This window comes from Alligator mississippiensis, chromosome 4, assembly GCF_030867095.1.
Source record: "Alligator mississippiensis isolate rAllMis1 chromosome 4, rAllMis1, whole genome shotgun sequence".
NCBI classification, from domain to species: Eukaryota; Metazoa; Chordata; order Crocodylia; family Alligatoridae; genus Alligator; species Alligator mississippiensis.
In genome coordinates, this window is record NC_081827.1 from 184,337,195 (window position 1) to 184,357,494 (window position 20,300).

Genomic DNA, 20,300 nt, shown 5'->3' on the forward strand with positions numbered 1-20,300 from the left:
GAGTCAGATAAAGATTAGGCTCTGTCCCTGCTCTATGCAGCCATAACCCTGGAAAAATCTTTTGTATTAATTCTTCCTTTCAAAAAATGAGGTGCACATTATATTCCAGGACATGTTATGCAAGACAATATGGTATATCAACTGCTAATTTTGAAATGGCTTTTTTCATTTATAAAACTAACCTAAAAATTGACTATCACATTTCATTTCCTCTTAAATAAAACATCTCAGGTGATCCCAAACTGAAACATTTCTGTATTAGTTGATCCAGACTAAGTGTATTATCTCTCCATTTCTAGTTACAAGCACCTCTGCTCTTGCTAAGAAACAATAGCAACAACATAGCTAAAACTCTTCCTCTGATCAGTCTCAGACTATCCATGTGGTGTTGGACAGGCCTTCTCCATGTACCATTTTACTTGGCCAGTCATAAATGATGCAAAAAATCTTTGCTCAGCTTTGTACTATGCTTTAGCTCTTGGAATTGTGTGTTTACTTTCCTCTTCTTTATTTAAAATTTTTACCATGTTCTCTGACTCTCCCCAATGACAGATAGAAAAATATTCAGCAACAACTGCTTCTCATATGCCCTTTGACAGATGAGGATGACAGCTAGGTTTTTCCCATCCCTTCTGTTTTTCCTATAGTTACACCAGCTCAGACCATTATAAACATAAGTGGGCAACTCATGCTTTTTTTTTTTTAGAAAAATATTTTGTTTTGTGGGAGAACAAAAGAAGAAAAGATTGTCCTTTCAGATTCTTTCAGGAGTCACCAGAGAGGGTTGCCTGCAACAGCCACATTCTTGTAGGTGAGAACACCTGCTCCATTTTGAACATGTTCTGCACACACTGGCAAGGAAAGTGTGAAGACCAGGTTCTTTTTATTGCTTATTTAAAATCCAACAAACAGCACCTCACCATTGGGACATCTTTCACATAAAGGCAGTCATTTGGAAGTGAAAAGAGCTCAAGAAACAAATCCATAAACAACTTCTGTCATGAAATGCCTTCTGAAATAAATAATGAAATATTTGCAAGGAAAACAGTTCCAATTCTTTTACACTTATTTAGGAATACCAGTCAGTTCAACAGCTGTTCAAGTCCTGAGTACTGCCACTGGCAGTTTTACATATTCAAAATGTAATCCCCATATTCCCCCCAGATAACGCCTGTCTAATTGAGAAGCATGGTATAGGGCAGGAAATATTCCCTATACAAGGCATTCAGTGTCCCAATTTGAAGAGTCTAGCCAAATTCTTTGAAAATTAGGTTAGTTGAGGAAGAGTTGTTTATAGCCCTTACTGAACAAGGGTGCCTTGGGCATTCAAATACTAAAAAGAAAAATAAAACTTGTGGAGACAAAAAGCTGTACTTAGAGGACAGTCAGAGCCAAGGACTACAAGTACAAAACAGGTGTGATGAAGCACCTCTGGACTTTCACTGCATTTTAACCAGGGAACAGCTTTGTATGTTTTGAAAAAGTATTTTATCTAACCAAGGGCATAGAGTAGGTTGTTTAGGCTGGGGGAGATTGCTTTTTGCCTAGGTGCTGATTGCTGGCCTCGCTAGAAGGAAAAGCTGTATCAACAAAGTTCCGGAGCTGGAAGGGGGGTTACTTGGGGGGGGAGCTGGAGGGGGGTGTTACTTGCTGGGCTTGCTATACATTTCATCACATCAGCAAGTTTAACCTGTTACGTAGCTATATAAGGCAGACACCCACTGGGGTGGGGGTGCTTGCTTTGCGAACGATTGCCAAGCACCACTTTCTGCGCAGAAATAAAGATTAAGTTGGATCCTTCACCCCTGTGTGTTTATTGGCACAAGCGCACCGGGCACGAACTCACTGTCCTTTGGGGACAACAATTTCTGGCGACCCAGATGGGACTCTAGCTGACTGCCTTGCCCGGTCCACCTCTTCGGCTCCGGCAACAACTGTGGACGGCGCGAGGGCCAGGCGCCACCGACCTTATTCGTCGGAGGTCTGACCGTCTCCTGGTTGCCTGACGGAGTTGGGGAGGGGCACAACGGCGCAACGCTCGAAGGACCAACTTAATCAGGTGGGGCGAGGGAGGTTTCAACGGACTGGTGAGTACTTCTTTCCATATTTTGGGCAGGTTGGGAAAGAGACGGCTTTGAAAGTTCCGACCATGTAGACGCCCTAGGCGAGTGAGATCGGGTGGCAGCCCCGTGAACTCCCTTTAATCAGTTTGGTTCTGAGGCTGAGCGGTGGTCACCATCTGGTAGTTGGATAATGGGAAGTAACCAGTCTAAGATTCCACCCTGCAGTCCCTTAGGATGCATTTTGAAAAATTGGCCAAAGTTTGGAAGTGACCCTATGACAAAACAACAGATGATTCAGTATTGCAATACATGTTGGCCACAGTACCAACTTGCGGATGGTGCAGCCTGGCTGGAGAATGGGTCTTTGGATTATAACACAATCTTGCAGTTACAGTTGTTTTGTAGGCGCCAAGGGAAGTGGGATGAGATCCTTTATGTAGAGGCATATATGACTTTGTATAGGGATGAGGTTACACAGAAGTTGTGTGGGATATTTAGGGGAAGTGGGGTAATGGCTTTACGGGGGGTCACCACAGTATGTCCAAAGGAGCCAGAGGAGGAAGACGTGCAGTTGCTAATTGTTCCCATGGCTCCCCCGTCTCATCCTGTGAGCCATGCGTCACCACAGGGGACTTTCACTGCACCTGTAACGGCTCGTCAGGGACTCCTGGCTGGCTCGTCCAGTCCGTCGTCCCCCACCTCCCCTGACAGCCTTGGGTTGCTGTCCCCAGGTCCGGCGGATGCGGGTGGTAGCAATCTGGTGGTAGAAAGGACTGTAGGAGATGGGGCGTTTAGCCCTGTGGCGAGTCGCTTACGATCAGGGGCCCAACCAGTAGTTCAGGCCCCTTTACGACAAGCGGTGGGTCCTGAGGGTGAACCAGTTTTTGTCCACGTGCCATTCAGCACGGCAGACTTGATAAATTGGAAACAGTCTGTGGGCCAATATCGCCAGAATCCAGAGGCAATGGCCCAGTTGTTCTCTACTATTTTCCTCACCCACCAACCAAACTGGATAGATATTCAGGCCTTACTGGCCACTCTTCTGACTCCAGAAGAAAAGAGGTTGGTCTTAGAGAAAGCACGCACGATAGCACAGCAGCATCACCCAGCCGGTGATGTAGATGAACTTTGCCCTAAGAAAAATCAAGACTGGGATCCCAACACCCGAGGGGGCCGGAAGGAGTTAGAGCTGTATCGGGAGTTTGTGCTGGCTGCTCTCCGGGAGGCTATCCCCAAGCAGAAAAATTTGTCTAAATTGTATGAAGTGCGGCAGGGTCCGAAGGAGGATCCATCCAGTTTTTATGGGAGGTTATGCGAGGTAGCTAGACAGTGGATGGATTTAGATCCGGAGCTGCCAGAAAATGCCAAGATGTTTAACACACTGTTTATAGGACAGTCAGCCCCAGATATTAGAAAAAAACTACCGAACACTGAAGGAGCAGCTGGAATGAGCATCAGCCAAATGATTGAGATTGCTTATAAAGTATACTCCAACAGAGATCAGGTTAAGGAGAAAAAGGAAGATAAGAGAATAAAGGCACAGGCGTCGTTACAAGCATCGTTGTTGGCAGCGGCAATTGTAGATCAGAGGAGTCGGGGACGAGGCAGGGGAAGTAGAGGGCATAGAGGAGGCGTGGGCTATGCTCCGGGAGGCTACGGCCAGGGTCCCAGGCTGGGACCTAATCAGTGTGCTATTTGCAAGCAGGAAGGGCATTGGAAAAATGAGTGCCCCAAGAGGGAGAAGAAGAGATGAGAGGAGGAAGAAAGATTGTTGATGTTGGATGGTTCTGACCAGGAGTGACGGGGACCGGGGGCTAACACTGAAGTAATCTCTGTCTCCCCCGACGAGCCCCTGGTTAAAATGCAAGTAGGGGGAGAACTTATTGACTTTCTAGTAGATAGTGGAGCCACGCATTCAGTTGTAACCAATTTTAAAGGACCCTTATCAAAAACCAAGATCCCCATAATTGGAGCCACCAGCCAGCGGACGTATCGTCCTTTTGTGCCACCCATGGAATGCAAATTGGGAGGATAGAAAGTGTCTCATCAGTTCCTGTATATGCCTGAGTGCCCCATACCTTTGTTTGGGAGGGATTTGCTGTGCAAATTGCAGGCCCAATTGATCTTTTCAGAGGGGAAAATTACTATGAAGATACCAACTGAGGAAGCCTGGAAGGCTCAGGTGTGTCTCCTATTGCAGGAGGGGCAGGAAGGAAGAATTCCCCCAGAAGTAGAAGACGCTGTAGTACCATGGGTATGGGCGGGAGAGAAGCCAGGAAGAGACAAACTGGCCACCCCTATAAGCACTGATTTAAAGCTGGGAATTACCCCACCCAGGGTGCCACAGTATCAATTGAAAATAGAAGCTTGGAAAGGCCTGGAACCATTGATAAAGAGATTCCTTAAATATGGTTTACTTCGGGAGTGTCAATCATCTTTCAATTCCCCCATTTTGCCTGTAAAAAACCCCCACAGTAATGAGTATCTTTTTGTGCAGGACCTCAGAGCCGTGAACAAGGTCACGGTGACCCTTCATCCAGTGGTAAAGGACCCTTATACTTTGCTGACTACTTTGTCTGCAGAGGAACAGTGGTTTACAGTCCTGGACCTAAAAGATGCCTTCTTTTGCATCCCACTTGAAAGAGACAGCCAAGAGATTTTTGCACTCGAGTGGGAAGACCCGAATACTAGGAGAAAAACCCAATTGTGCTGGACAGTTTTGCCTCAGGGTTTTAAGAACAGTCCCACTATTTTCAGCACTGCCTTAAGTACCGACCTTCAGAAGTGGGACAAAGGGACATCAGGAACCCTGTTACAGTATGTGGACGATTTGTTAATTGCAGCAAAAACGAGGGAAGAGTGCCACCTGTTGACCGTAAGTTTACTAAACTTCCTGGGACAAGTTGGATATCGAGTATCTTGAAAGAAAGCCCAGATAACAGAAAAAAGGGTACGATATTTGGGATTTGACATCTCACAAGGCCAGAGGATGTTGGGCCCTGAAAGAAAAGAGGCCATCTGTCGGATGGCAGTCCCAAAGACCAAGAGACAGTTGCGATGCTTTTTAGGAATGGCAGGATTCTGCCGGATCTGGATCCCCAATTTTGGACTAATAGCCAAGGCTCTTTATGAGGCCACTACTGGTAGTGAGGGAGATTTGCAATGGATGGCAGAATGCCAAAAGAGCTTTGACACTATCAAACAGGCCCTTATGACAGCGCTGGCCCTGGGCCTACCCGATCTGAGTAAACCATTTCAACTTTATGTACATGAACGCCAAGGAGTAGCATCAGGAGTGCTGACCCAGTACTTAGGTAGCTGGAAAAGAGCAGTGGCCTACTTCTCCAAACAATTGGATCCCACTAGTTTGAGATGGCCGGCCTGCCTGTGAGCAGTGGCAGCTACTGCTATGCTGGTAAAGGAATCTAAGAAACTTACTTTAGGACAACCAATGACTGTGTATACCCCACATTCAGTGCTGATGGTGATGAATGCAAAGGGGGGAACCTGGCTTTCCCCTGGACGAATGGCTAAGTACCAGGCGACTCTCCTGGATCAAGGAGACATCCAGTTGCAAACCTCTAGTACCCTGAACCCAGCTACGTTGATGCCATTGGAACAGGAAGAAGGATTACAGCATGATTGCATTGAAACTATTGAGAGTGTGTATGCTATCCAGCCGGATCTTAAAGATGCCCCACTACCTAATGCAGACCTTGAATTCTACACAGATGGAAGGAGTTTCATGGACAATGGAACCCGAAAGGCGGGATACGCCGTGGTTACATCATGGGATACCGTGGAAGCAAACGCCTTGCCTCCAAATACCTCTGCACAGAGAGCTGAGCTTATTGCACTGACCCGAGCTCTCCATTTGGCAAAAGGAAAGATAGCCACTATATACACGGATTCGAAGTACGCCTTTGGAGTCTTACACGTCCACGGAGCTATATGGAAAGAGAGAGGACTCTTAATGGCAAGTAAAAGCCTAGTAAAGCATGGAACAGAGATCCTGAAATTACTTGAAGCCGTGATGGAACCACTAGAGGTAGCTGTGGTGCACTGTAAGGCCCATCAAAAGGGAGATGCTGACGTTATTAAAGGAAATTGACGAGCAGATGCTGCGGCGAAGAAGGCAGCTAGAGGACAAGTTCAGGAGACTCAAATGTTGGCATTGATGCCTCAGGTAGTGTTACCTGAGGAACCTCCCAAATATACTGAAAAAGAGAACCAACTCGCAGAGAAATTGGGAAGCAAAGAACAACAAGATGGATGGTGGGTTTTGCTTGAGGGACAAGTCCTGATGCCAAAACTGATTCTTAGCAAAGTGCTCCAAGAGTACCACCAGAGCACCCATATGGGAGCTGACGCCATGACCCAAGGTCTCCAAAGAATTGTAGTGGGGCCTAAGATGAGAAAAACAGCAGAACAAATAGTGCATAGATGCCCTGTCTGTTGTGCCAACAATCCTAAGATTTCCCCCAAACCTCCACCAGGAGCAGGAAGGCAAGGACTATTAGCAGGAGAATGTTGGCAGATAGATTTCTCTGAAGTTCCCAGGAAGGGACACTACAAATACCTGTTAGTGCTCGTGGACACTCTGACTGGATGGACTGAGGCCTTCCCGTGCCAAATCAACCAAGCAAAAGAAGTGGTCCGGGTGATGCTAAAAGAAATGATTCCACGATTCGGAATCCCAGAGGGATTAGCCTCAGATCGAGGGCCACACTTTGTGTCAGAAGTGACCCAGGCAGTTTCCCGGGCTCTGGGGATACAATGGGACCTTCACACAGCATGGAGACCGCGGTCAAGTGGACAGGTGGAACGAATGAATTAGACTCTAAAAAGACAGCTGGCTAAACTCTGCCAAGAGACTCAGCTGAAATGGCCTGAAGCTCTGCCTCTTGCCTTGCTTAGAGTGCACATAGCCCCTAGAGCTAAATTGGGAGTTAGTCCATTTGAATTAATGTATGGCAAGCCATATCCTAAGAATCCAGTGGTGACACATGGGAGTCAAATACATGTAAAAGGGGAAGGTTGGGTAAAAGATTATTTGTATTCTTTGTCTGCTGTATTGTCTTCTCTCCACAGGTATGTCCAGGAACGACTTCCACTCCCTCTAGATAAACCAGTCCACAAGTTCCAGATCGGAGACGAAGTGCTGGTCCGGACGTGGAAAGACGAGCCGCTTCAGCCCAGGTGGAAGGGACCGTATCCTGTGATTCTCACCACTCACGCTGCAGTAAAAGTTTAGGGGGTAAAGCCGTGGATACACTACACCCGGGTGAAGGCCGCACCAGAAGTACCACCAGCAGGAGAAGTGGCTGAGAGTGTCGCACCGGAAGCCAACACAAACGGACACAGTTGGACAGCAGAGCCAGTAGAAGGACTTAAATTTCTGTTTAAACGTCAACCATGTGGAAAGTAGTTTTTTGCATAGGTGTAATGTTTCTAGAGTCTAAGGGGTTGGTGCATCAAAGGTTCGATAAGAGTCAAAATGTGTGGGTTCATTTGGCAAAGGACGTATTAAATGTCATTCATTTTTGTTTGGCAGGTGGAATATCGGTTGATGATATTTTCACGTCATGCCTTATAGGGGTGCCCACTCCAATGGAAGCACTTCGGAATCAGACTTGGTTTGCATCTGAGGGAATAGGAGGTCCAATCAATTACACTAACAACTCCATGTGGGGAACCATTACCACAGAAAGAAACGCTAGTATCTTTGAAATAGATTTGTTGACAGTCACCTCCCCTGGTAACACCAGCTGTGCCAATTTTGTGAACTGTACCCAAGCTTGCAAAAGCCTAACCAAAGAAATGAAAATTTTCAATTGCTCAGACATGACTAATGTATCATGCAACTACGTTCATGTTATATTACCCCAGGGGTGGTTCCTCCTTTGTGGGAAGACTGCCTATTCATATATCCCAGCCAATGCCACAGGAGGCCCTTGTGCTCTAGGCCGGTTGACTGTCTGGCTACCAGGTATGCCTAAGACCTCTAGTAAGCATCACCGGAGAGGTTCGAAGGTGCTAGATGAATCCTGTGATAGTGACATAAACCTCCTGAGTGAGGCCGAGGTAGTATCCTTAGCAGTTTTCCTAGTAGGGGTGCCAGGCCTAGCAGTGGACGCTGAGAGGCAGCTTGGTAAGGTGGCCTGTGCCCTCGCAAAGGGCCTAAATACAACTTCACAGGCCCTAGCTGCCCTCAATATTGAAATGAAAGAACTAAGAGGAGCTACTCTGCAAAATAGAGCAGCCATAGATTACCTGTTGCTGAGGCATAACCACGGATGTGAAGAGTTCGAGGGAATGTGTTGTTTTAATTTGACAGATAACTCCGAGTTGATAGAGTCAAAAGTGCAGAAGTTAAAAAAGGTTCTGTCCCACATTAAGCAAGGGGAAGGGTTCGTCTTCTCATGGCTTACTTCTTGGCTTCCTACTTTTTCATGGCTTAAGCAAATTTTCCTATTAATTGTGGCAAGTATATGTATTTTCTTGATAATCTGTTGTGGGATACAGTGTGTGCCAATGTGTTGTGAGGTACTCAAGAAATCAATTTCTTCCCCCGTTCACCGTGTGATGTTTGTAAAATCATCAGTTACAAACCCGATCCAAAATAATTGGGAGGAAGCGAAGAGATTTCTGGAGGTGAGAAAGATAGTCGAGGACTATGGGCTTTTTTCATAAAGGCCATAGCCTCGAAGGGGGGATTTGATGAAGCACCCCTGGACTTTCACTGCATTTTAACCAGGGAACAGCTTTGTATGTTTTGAAAAAGTATTTTATCTAACCAAGGGCATAGAGTAGGTTGTTTAGGCTGGGGGAGATTGCTTGTTGCGTAGTTGCTGATTGCTGGCCTCGCTAGAAGGAAAAGCTGTATCAACAAAGTTCCGGAGCTGGAGGGGGGGTTACTTGCTGGGCTTGCTATACATTTCATCACATCAGCAAGTTTAACCTGTTACATAGCTATATAAGGCACACGCCCACTGGGGTGGGGGTGCTTGTTTTGCGAACGATTGCCAAGCACCACTTTCTGCGCAGAAATAAAGATTAAGTTGGATCCTTCACCCCTGTGTGTTTATTGGCACAAGCGCACCGGGCACAAACTCACTGTCCTTTGGGGACAACAGGTGGGGCCAGCAAAAGTATTCTGATCAGTTTGACAGAGGGACAGACAACAGAATGATTAAATAAAGTAGAGCTTGACCACATGAAGATACACACTGGTTTTCATGGTTACAGATTTTTGGCTAATCAAAGACAGTGTGCCAACCCTGCAGCCCCAAAACCTGGCACAAGAAGCAAGGGAGAATTCCCACTTTTATAAAGAAAATCATAGGAGTTAAGGTCACAAGCCAGTAGGCCAAGGGGCAGGAACAAGTAAAAGGTAAAGAAAGATCAATACTGTGGTAACATACACTCAACACCTTAATATCACCCACCACCACCTCCGGACATGTCCTCAAAAAGCGGCCTACAGCTGCCCCCAAGTGTGAATCCAGCTCCTTCAGTCAACCATCCTGGCTGCCTGAGCCAGTGAGATCTCCAGCTCCACTGTGCACCCCTCTGTGTAGAGCTGACCAGGTTCCACATGCATGTAGATCTCTCTTCCCCTTACTCCAGCCTCAAGATTCCTCTTCCTTTTTTCCTTGCCTCCAGGACCATAGGGGTTTCTGGTAGCTGTAGTCCAAATGAAGTCAGCACTAGGAGTGTGCGAAATGGGCCATATTTGATTTGGATTCAGATTCAGCCCGATTCGGGGGACAGTGATTGATTCACTGATTTGGATCACTGTCCCAATTCAATTACACCAAATCCGAATCTGAAGATTCGATTCTGATTTGGAGAATCAGTGATTTGGCCACAGCACAGCTTTATATGTTTTTTCTACATACCTCGAGGTACCAGGCGTGGTTCATGAACACTGAGATGGTGGGGCAGATAGCGTGTCCCACATGAGTGCGGAGGGCCCCCTGTATGCTTGGCGGTGGACCCCCCCGGCACCCCCTGGCTCAGCGATCAGCCACAGGGGGACCCCAGGGGACACCCCCCCAGGCCCAGGAGGCACCAGTTGCCGAGTCGGGGGGAATGGGGGGGATGTCCTTGTGCTTTCCACAGCGGACCTGGAAGTGAACCGGAAGTGCTTCTCATCCACTTCTGGGTCCACCGCTGAGCGCTCTGGGGACTCCCCCATGCTTCTGTGGGACACACCATCCACCCCACCATTTCAGTGTTCACGAGCTGCACGGTACGTTAAGGTATGTAGAAAAAACATATAAATCTGTGTCTGTCTGAATCTTCGAATCTCTCCAAATCTCTCTGAATCGAATCAGAGGCTTCTGATTCAAGTTGGAGAGACAAATGGGTCTCCTGATCTGATTTGGATTTGGAGATTTGGCCACCGAATCAGGCTGAATCTCTGCTGAATTGAATCAATGACCAAAGCTTTGCACAGCCCTAGTCAGCACAGATCTGCAGACTGCCCCTACTTCCTTCTGCTGTTACATGCATTACATTCACATTATAACTGCCTAACAGAGGTGGACAGCAGACAGAGGAGGGATCTAAGTAGTACACAGTGTAATAAGTATTGATGTTGCACAATATATTCCACTGAATATTTGCATCCTGTGTGGGAGCATGAGAGACATACATTTTTCAGCATAAGCTGGTAGGTCTTGAGGCCTTTTTAAACTGGCAACCCAGACCCTGGGGCCTGTAGAACCATGCTTTAGGACAATACTACCCTACATCAAGGAGCTTAAGTACAACCACTCCCATGCCCAGGCCACCTATGCCTTCAAATGTCAAACCTGGAAGTTAGCCAGTGAGGCCACTCTGGGCTTAGCACCAGCAGCTGCTCCCAAACCAGAACCTGACAACTTAAAAATGTGAGCAGAGGGATGATTCCATTGGTGAATAGGTACGTGGGGCATGCTTGTCCCCCTTAGTGCTTGGACTCAGTTGTGCAGCAGTGGAGGCAAGCCCAAACTCACCTCCACATGAAAAAATGTGAACATAAGACACCCTGCAGGCTTGCACACCAGAAGGGAAGGAAAGGGAAACCCCGATTTATTATTTTCAGAATGCTTTGATCTGTAAGACAAACAGTCTTCTGATATCCTACAGCTTGACTTACAATTTTTGAACACGTGAGGATGGTAATATTAGGAATCCCATTTCTTTACCTTTTATTTTTAATGGTCAGACTCAAGAGATTTTCACTGGGACCTTGCTATTCAAGGAACAAGAAAGTTGTTGCAGGTCACTTATTTTTCCTGATTCTACTTCTGCTGAAACTGCAACCAGCAAAGAGAAAGGGGGCCCACCCTACTATCTCTTCTGACTGACAAGCCACTGACCTTGCTCAAAAAAATCCGAGCCCAAGGTCCTGTGCTCAATGGGAGTTCTGCTTCATGGGATGCATACATAATCCCTGCTAACATAGCATGTCACTCTCTCTTTCTCTTTAATCTGTAGTTCCTTTCAGAAGCTTGCAACGGGGAGAGGTGCATACTTACAAAAACTGGATTCTTTGGCTCAGGCAACAGAGATTTATGCAGAAGTTATGGATTCAGACCCTCTGGGTAACAAGCCAGCAAGAGGCAACACATTACAAACAGATTCAGACACACAGCATGGGAGCCTTTCAAAACTGAAGTTAAAACTGATTAGAAGAAAGAAAGTTGTATAGGAATCCTTTACTTTGAGGTCCATCCACTTACTTCAGTTGATAACCCAATGTGATTAATTTGTGTTTACCTATGGTGTGCAGAAAAAACAGCTGGACCTAGATTTTTAGAAGTGGTTCCTAATTTTGGAATCCCAGCCTGAGACTTCACCTGGATCTCATTTTGAAAGGATGAACTGTCACTACATTCTGAGAACCAATCCCTGTTCAGTAGTCTCAGCCTGTAACCACACAGACATTGATGCCATTAGAAAATGTTGCACAACAGCTGTTCCCATTATACTATGAATTACTCAGATCCCCCATCTGTCTGGTGTCCACTTCAGGTATGGGGTTTTTGGTCAGCTGAAACTTTGTAACCTCCACCAAAGCACAGATGACTCAAAATAGGATAAATAATGTTTGGTGGCTCTCAGAAACATAACTACAACTAGAGTCTTGCATGATTGACTTAGGGGTTTAGCCAAATCAAGGGTTGTACAAGTTGTTTCCATCAAAAGGAGAAATCATTGGTGGAATCAGATGTTTCCAGTATTGTGCCAAGGAAGTTTGGCACCCGGGGTAATGCCCGCAATGGCAACCTGCCTTCACCCCGTGCACAGTTTGGGGGGGCACACGTCCCCCCCCATGCTGGTATGGGAGTGCACAGTGACAGGAGCCACCCTCCCCCTGTTCCCATGCCCCCCACCCCCAATGAGCTGCTCATGGCTCTGTCCTGCACTCTGCCCCAGTTGGGCAGCACCTGTTGGTGCCCCTTTGCTTCAGTGCCCAGGGTAGTCGTTCCGCTCACCCCCCCTTGCTATGGCACTGGATGCCTCTTTGATGCTATCCTGTTTATTTACAAAGAGCATGTCAAATCTTGTTTTCTGAACCCAAGAAGAGACAAACAGCAAGACAATTTCTTGCTCGCAGTTCCAAGTTCCTTTTCAAGCCAAAATGTAGCTCAAAATGTGCTCACTCTTGGTGTTTCACACCTTCAGTGCTTATTAAAGCTCTATGTAGTGCTTTCTCGCTGCTTCCCCTCTCATTCTCTCCGGTCTTTTCTACCTCACTTTCATAGACATCCAGTCTTCATGGAACAGCAGCTTGCAAAACCCTATCCACACAAACTTGCCTTTGCTGAGGAGCTGGAGGAGGCAACATGAGCCTGTATATGGGGTGAAGGTTATCTATTTTCTGAAGATTAACTTTCTTATTGCTCTTTTAAACAAAGGGAAGAAGTGATGACTAACCCAGAACAGAATTGAAAAGCCTCCCATTTGGTAAAAAGTGCCTCTTTGATAAAATGATGCACCTGTAGAAAAGAAATAGTCTTTGTAAGTCAGACGGAATACAACAGCTCTACAGGCTAAATGAAGGTCTGGCTGAAGCTTTCTGTTCCTTTGAAAGGCCTGAAGCAAAAACTAATTCTGAAAGGAAAGCAGGCACTCTTGATTGGCCTCTCTCTCATGTCTCATCAACACCTTTTTTCCTCCTGCAGCTAGTACTCTGTAATCTTTGAGAGCTGTGATTGCATGTTGTCACATTTATAAGATAGAGACCCATATAAAATTGGTTTATTTTGCTGCAATCTGAAAAGAAAATTAACAGAGAAGAAAAGAGCAAGAGAAAGTCAGTTTACATAGGAAATCAGCTGACTTCCAGACTGGGGAGGTTCCATAGGTGCTAAAAAGCCAAACATCCATTTTTCATACATTGACACAATCCAGGAAGAAGGGTTAGTGCCTGGGGAGTCCAGCATATTGGCTGCAAATCAAAATAATATTATACGTGCTTGAAATAAATAGATACAGGGTATGTATGATACTATCTTTCATCTTCCCTGGGAAAAATAACTGTCATTTTATTGGAAGTTAGCACATTCTAAATAAGACTAAATCATGTATCAGTGTCACTGTGTTCTACATCTACCCCTTTTCCCTTGGATTTTGCCACCTCAATAAACAGACCCTGGCTAATTGGTTAGCTTGTTCTATATCAGGCAAAAGGTATATGTAACAAGGGGTGCAAAATAAAAGACCTGTACATGTCAGTAGTATGACGATGCTTGCATTGGACAATGCACTACATCTCATTCCCTCCCCACTTAACTCTAACCAGTGCTGTAGCAAGGGGGGGCGGTGAGTGGGGAGACTGTCCCAGGAGCTGAAGCAAAGGGGTGCCAAGAGGGCAAAGCATGGAATGGAGCCATAATCGGCTTGTTCGGCGGGGGGGGAGGGGGCAGGCTCCTGCTGCTGCATGCACTCCTGGGCAAGTATGGGGGGGGCATATGCCCCTGGATCTGTGTGCGGGGTGAGGGCAGGCTGCCACTGTGGGCTTTGTTCCAGGTGCCAGACTTCCTTGGCACAGCACTGACTCTAACTATTGTTTCATTGTATCTCAGCAACCAAATGGTTTAGGGTACAGGTGGTCAATCTAAGGCATGTGTGCCACAAGTGCTATGGGTAGCTTCTGTGCATGGAACACAAGATGAGGGAGAGAGCAAGGAACTCAGCAGCAGGTAAGTCAGAAAGCAGAAAGAAGAGCAAAAGATCATGCAGGGGAAGGGGACTGCAGTGGCACTCAGAGAGTGCAGGACTTGTGACAAACCTGCCCAAAAAGGACGCGCCACACTAGTGTAGGACAAGTGCTTCTCAATCATTTTTCTGTACCTATATTTTGACAGGAAAGCATTCTGAGACTCACTGAGGTAGGTACTGAGCTTTAAAAGAAGGAGAGAGTAGTCACAAGGTCCAGCTTGGGAAGCCCTGTATTGCAGACAATGTATTTGTTATGAACAGGGATCCTGGTTTTCTCTGATTAAAAACAATCCCCATTATTTGGATTAAAAGAGTAACCTAAAGTCCACATTTTTCCATGATTAAAATGAAACACCTCTATATATATTATAATAAGTATATATTACTGGCATTTCATTTTAATCATGGAAAAATGTGGATTTTGGGTTACTTTTTTAATCCCAAAATTGGGGATTTTTTAAAATCAGGATCCCTGGTTCTGCATCATCTTACTGCCTAAAGTGTATGTGATATCAACCCAATAACAGCATTTTATTTTGATCATTTACAAAATAGGGTAACCAGCTCCTAGGAGGGGTCATTTAAAGCAGAATTTTCCCCTGTGACAGTACAAGCCCCAGTAAAAAAATTAAGGAAAAGCATCCTGGACCTATAGGAAGGGCTGATTAGAGCAACTCTGCTGATTGCCATGCATTAGTATTCTGCTGCAAACTAGCCAGGGTATATAGACACACTAGCTACGTCAGCCCATGCCCCTTGTGATGGGCAGGAGGAGAAAAAGAAGAAAGCACAGGCAATTTCAAGGCTGGCAGAAGATGGTTGTTGTAAAAGGCTTGTATTCATTGGCATCTTCTATGACTGAATAAAGTGGGCACAGAACAGGGATTAGCAAAGAAAAGTTATCAGAGGAGGGAGAGGGGAGTAGAGTTGGGCTGGAAAGACTTATGTTATTACAAGGTGTTACCTTTTTAGGTCTTCATCATCAGAACTATAACTCTCACCGTGCACTGTGCAAGCTGTTTATTGCAGTGCAGCATTTGTGCAGAAGGCTTCTTTATCCGGATTCAATTCATTCCCCATTCAAGCCATCCTAAATTTAAAAAGACAATAGAGAAATGGTATGTCCCTTTTAACTGGGTTTCATTAAAGCAGCAAGACCAAGTGAGCATTCTGATTACTATCCAAACCAGGCTTGTCCAACATGCGGCCCGCCAAACCATTTTCTATGGCCCACGGTGCTGTGACAGAAAACGAAAGTAAATGCTGTTTACTTTTGTTCCCACCCCTTGTCCCTCCCCCAGCCCCTCAGCATCTTCCTAATGCCTGTTGAAGAGCTGGGGAAGGGACAAGGTTCCCACACGCACCAGCTTGACATTGCCAATGCCGTGTGGCTCCTCCCCTCCCCCCTCATTTCACAGTGTCCCTTCCTCGCCCCACCCCTCCCTTCCTCATTTGCATGCCAGCTCCTCCCCTCTCCCACATTGCAGAGTTTCTGTTCCTAGCTCCACCCCTCCCTTCCTCATTTGCATGCTGGCCCTGCCCTGCACCAGTCCCTGCTGGCCACATGGGCTGGAGCAGGTCACAGTGCAGCGGGTGGGCGGGCACAGGGGGCACGGATGCAGGCTCGGAGGGATGCTGCAGCCAGACCTACAAGAGATGCTGCTGCCGCTGCTGCTGTGGCTGTCGGGGTGAGAAGCAGGCCCCGCTCCCGCCTCCCTGCATCCCCCCGCACCCGCAGACATTGTGCTGCAGGTGGCGAGTCCCAGGCCCCAGGGAGGGAGGGACCCCTGCCGCTTGGGCTCAGGCACGGGCTGCCCTGGGGGAGAGGGAGCAGGGGGTTGTCCCTGCACATCCTGCACCCCGCTGTAGAGTCCCCACATGTCCCCCTGGCTGCTGAGCCCAGGTGCCCAGGTGTGGGAGCATCCTCAAGACTGTCCAAGTGGCAGGGAGAACACGGGGGGGTCAAGCGGCACCCCTTGACCGCTGCGCCCCCAGGTTGTGGCCAGACTGGACAGGCCGCACAAGCGCTCACTGCCAGCCTACTGGGTGATAAGAAGTTCATGAGCTGGCCACATTCAAAAAGGTTGGACACCCCTGCTCTAAACTATAAGGCCTCATGATTATTTAGCAAGCAACAACTATGGAGTATACAATAGCCATTTTTAAAGTAAATGTTAAAGGATCCCATTTTAAAAGCCTCTCACCTTATATCTGAGGCATGCTTTCTCTTAGCTCTGTCCACCGCCTTGTTTTATTTCTCTCATCAGACTTTTTATCATCATACATATTCATTTTACTGGCTAGAGGTCTCAAATGTAAAATAAAGGCTGCATTATGTTAGCCATTGCACTGATGTATAGGAATGTTATCCCTGCACAAAAGAGCTAGCAATTTGAAAGCACTGGATGCAAGTGAGCTGAAAAGAGGTAAAAGCGACTTGCTTAAAGACACAGAGTAGGTCAATGACAAATCTATAGAGATAACAAGGTCTACTACCCCCAGTCCAGTGCCTGGTCTAGTAGATCAAGAAATCTGTCCTTAAGTCTATCAATGTAAAAAGAACATTAAGTCTGCAGACATCAAGAACCCCCCAGTTCAGAAATGCAGGAAAAATGATTTTCCTGTGCAACCTTAATTTCCCCCTCCCCCATCTTGCTTGCATTGAGAGATGGGTCTTTAGTTACATGATCACCAGGGATCCTGGTTTTCTCTTTTTAAAATCACAAATTCTCTGATAAAAGTCGCAGATTCTCAGATTTAAAACACCAAATCTGCGTTTTTCCACAATGAAACACCACTATATATATATATATATATATATATATATATATATATATATATATATAGGTATCAGTTGAACGCAATGTTTTATTGCTATATTTACCATTTTAAAGCAATTTGGAAGCCTACCAGTGCCTCAATCATCATAATAAAATAAATTCTAAATACCTATGCATTTTGGCATTTCATTTTGGATTTTTTTTTAGGTGGGGAGTGAGGGCCACTGGGTAGAGCCAGAGGCCCATGGGTCAGGCATGAGGGGTACCAGCAGGGCCAGGGGGTTGTGGGTCAGGATTGAAGGGCACTAGCATGGGCAAGGTACTGGCATGTTAGGGCTGCTCAATGCACAAAGCAGTTTGGAGAGTGAGGGCAGCCACAGCTGGACCCGCGTCCTAGTGAGTAAAGGGGGCAGGGGGTGCTCTGATTTTCCACAATAAAAAACCCCAAATGAAATGGCAAAATGTATAGGTGCCTGGGGGGAGGACAGCAGGGCAGGGAACCCGAGCCTGCAGGGGCAGCCTACCCCAGCCCTGATCACAGATCTGGGGGGCACATGCTCCCCATTCCCCTCCAAGAGTGAGTGCCAGCCCCTCCACCACCACTGCCAGCCCCCAGATGAGCTGCCTGCAGCCCTGTCTCAGTCCTTGCCTGGGCCCTGTGGCCATGCATTCTGGTCCTGGGCCCCAAATCCCATGCACCACCACAGCTGGGCAGCAGCCCCAGCCCTGCCCAACTTCCACCCTCACTATAGGAGCCTCAATTCCCTCCCCGCCCTCTCCCCCTGCCAACTTACTTGTAGGGAGCTGCAAGAGTTGCTCTCTTGCTTCCTGGCAGCCATGTGCATGTGTACATGTACACAGGCACATGCAGCCCCCTGCTAATCGCCCTCTTCTTGCTCCCCTCGGCCCCTTGCATGCTGGATCTCTGCCAGCCTGCAAAGGGAAATCCACCATTTCCCTTGTTTTTTTCTCTTTTAAAAGGAGAAAATCCAGGTTTTTCTCCTTAAAATGATAGAATCTGGGGTTTACCGCATTTTTCTGTGACAAACGGAAAACCTGGATCCCAGATGATCATATACTGGTTTGTTCCAGGACCTCGAAGTCATACTATGCACAGGTTAGTACTGAACTAGTGATGAAGAGACAACTGTATAGTGAGACAAACTGATAACTAGAAGAAGTTAAAAGATGGTTTGACTACTGCCCAGAAGAACTGGATTCTATCCCAGTCTCTAACAGAGAACTCCTATGTTTTTTCTAAGTTATTCCCTTCAGATTTTTAAGAAAGGGACCAGTAAGCAAGTTGTTTACCCTGCTGTCTTAAATGGGCAAGTAAGTTCCATTCTTAAGATGCAGACAGAAGTAACAATTTTTGCTAGATCTAGCAACTGAAAGTGCTCTATGGGTGTGGCCAAACACAAGGGCACAGCTGCAGAGTGCTACAGCTGCAGAGCACTTTAAAAGGGCCCAATTCCATGAAAATCTGAACCAACATTACCCCATCCTGAGTCAGCAGGGGAGCTGGGAGAGAGGGAAAAGCTAAGGGAAGAGGCTGCAGAGACACAGCTTCTCTCCTTGGATAGGCTCCAAATTGAAGCTCAATCTCCCACCCTCCCAACCCATCTGTTGGGTCAGGAGGATCAGTCTAATGCATGGCACTTTTTGTGAAGCACCATGAGTTAGACCCAGAGCTGCACTTCTGCCTGCACCTTTAGTTTCTCAGGACAGTTGTATTCTTCACAAAACAACCTTGAATTCATTGTCTGACTTAAAAATCTTGGTCTGATTTCCAGAAGTCCTGAATACCTACAGGTGAAATTGAAATTAAGTGAACAATGTATAAGGTGCTACATCATGCTAAGCATGCTGAAAAAGTTTGGAGTGTCTCAACCTGGAGACTTTTAACCACTAAGAAAGTAAGCTTATCTCTACAAATGATGAGTATCACAGAAAAGCTCACAAGGAAATCAATAAATCTACTGTATCTTCAGGGCAGGGTTCAAACTATGTATGGTAGATAAGGCCACACAATGAGTTACAAGTGTAACCCAAATTAACAAGCGGCTGCTGATTGAGAACAATCCAGCCTAGACTGAAACTGGAGTTCTAATGGAAGAAAATCATGTGTTATCACATAACCAAACTGTACCATAGTGCATACAAACAAGGGAGGCAAACTAAGGTGGGACCGCCAACCTTAATGCTGGCATTTCCTAACTTTTGAGTACATGACTTTGCTACCTGAATAATGCTCTTTTAACATAGGTTTTGTGTGTTTGTAATTTTTTAAGTTTTTTTTTCAACGACTAGACAGAAATTGGTAAGGACCTGAAGATAAAGGGCAACTTGGGTGACAGAGATCATGGAATGATAAACAATTAATGGTCCTAAGGAAAGGAAGGAGAACAGCACAATAAAACACTGGACTTCAAAAAAGCAGACCTTCCAAGACTTAGAACTGGAAGGGAAAATCCCTGGGAAAGAAAAAGGTGCTCCAAGAGACAGATGATTATTCCTTAAAGACACAATATTAATTGCACAAAAGCTTGCTATCCAACAGTAGAAAAAGATAGGAAGCTTAGCAAGAGATCCACTTGGCTAACCAGTTGATTCTTCAAAGACTTGAAACATAAAAAGACTCTTAGAAAAAGTGGAAACTTGGCCATATGAGTAAAAGAGTACAGTACTGGTATCCAAGGAGAAAGATCAAGCAGGCCAAGGTACAAATTGAGATCCAACTACCAAGAGATATGAAAGGCAACAATAAAACTTCTGTAAATACATTAGAAATAAGAGGAAAACCAAGGAAAATGCAGGCCCCTTACTGAGTGGGAAGGGAAAGCTAATAATGGATGACAGGGGGAAGGCTGATGGGGTAGCTGGCACTTTGGGGGACAGGATTCAGAAACAAAATGTTCTTAAAAAGTTGGGGAAATGGTCTGAAATAAATAGAGTGAAATTCAAGAAGCACACAGACCAGGTACTGCATTTAGGACAGAGCAATCAAATGTACAAATATAAAATGGGGAATGATTGGCAAGACTGCAGTATTACAAAAAAGGCTGTGTGGGTTATAGTGGACCACAAGCCAAATATCAGCCGACAGTGTCATTTTTTGGTAAAATAAATAAATAACATAGCATACTGGGATGTATTAACAGGAGTATTACATTCAAGTTACAGAAAGTGATTTTTCTGCTCTATTAGCACTGGTGAGGCCTCACCCAGAGTACCGTGTTCA

General features: G+C 46.1%; 1 protein-coding gene across 3 annotated transcripts; it reads left to right on the forward strand.

Annotated features, from left to right (window-relative positions):
* The first annotated feature begins 1,646 nt into the window (after positions 1–1,646).
* LOC132250370 (syncytin-2-like) lies at positions 1,647–9,136 on the forward strand. 3 transcript variants are annotated; one of them, XM_059727168.1, is made up of 2 exons: positions 1,647–2,087; positions 4,561–9,136. In XM_059727168.1, exon 2 carries the CDS (start codon positions 7,479–7,481, stop codon positions 8,754–8,756), a length of 1,278 nt encoding a protein of 425 aa, XP_059583151.1. In that variant the 5' UTR covers positions 1,647–2,087; positions 4,561–7,478; the 3' UTR covers positions 8,757–9,136. The 3 variants fall into 2 exon arrangements, with proteins under 3 accessions (XP_059583151.1, XP_059583153.1, XP_059583152.1); XM_059727169.1 differs by having other exon boundaries at positions 1,649–2,087; positions 7,155–9,136.
* Positions 9,137–20,300: the final 11,164 nt, after the last annotated feature.

Excerpts from the sequence above, each read along its gene's own strand:
- LOC132250370 (XM_059727168.1), top strand. The coding sequence starts at position 7,479 with ATGTGGAAAGTAGTTTTTTGCATAGGTGTAATGTTTCTAGAGTCTAAG.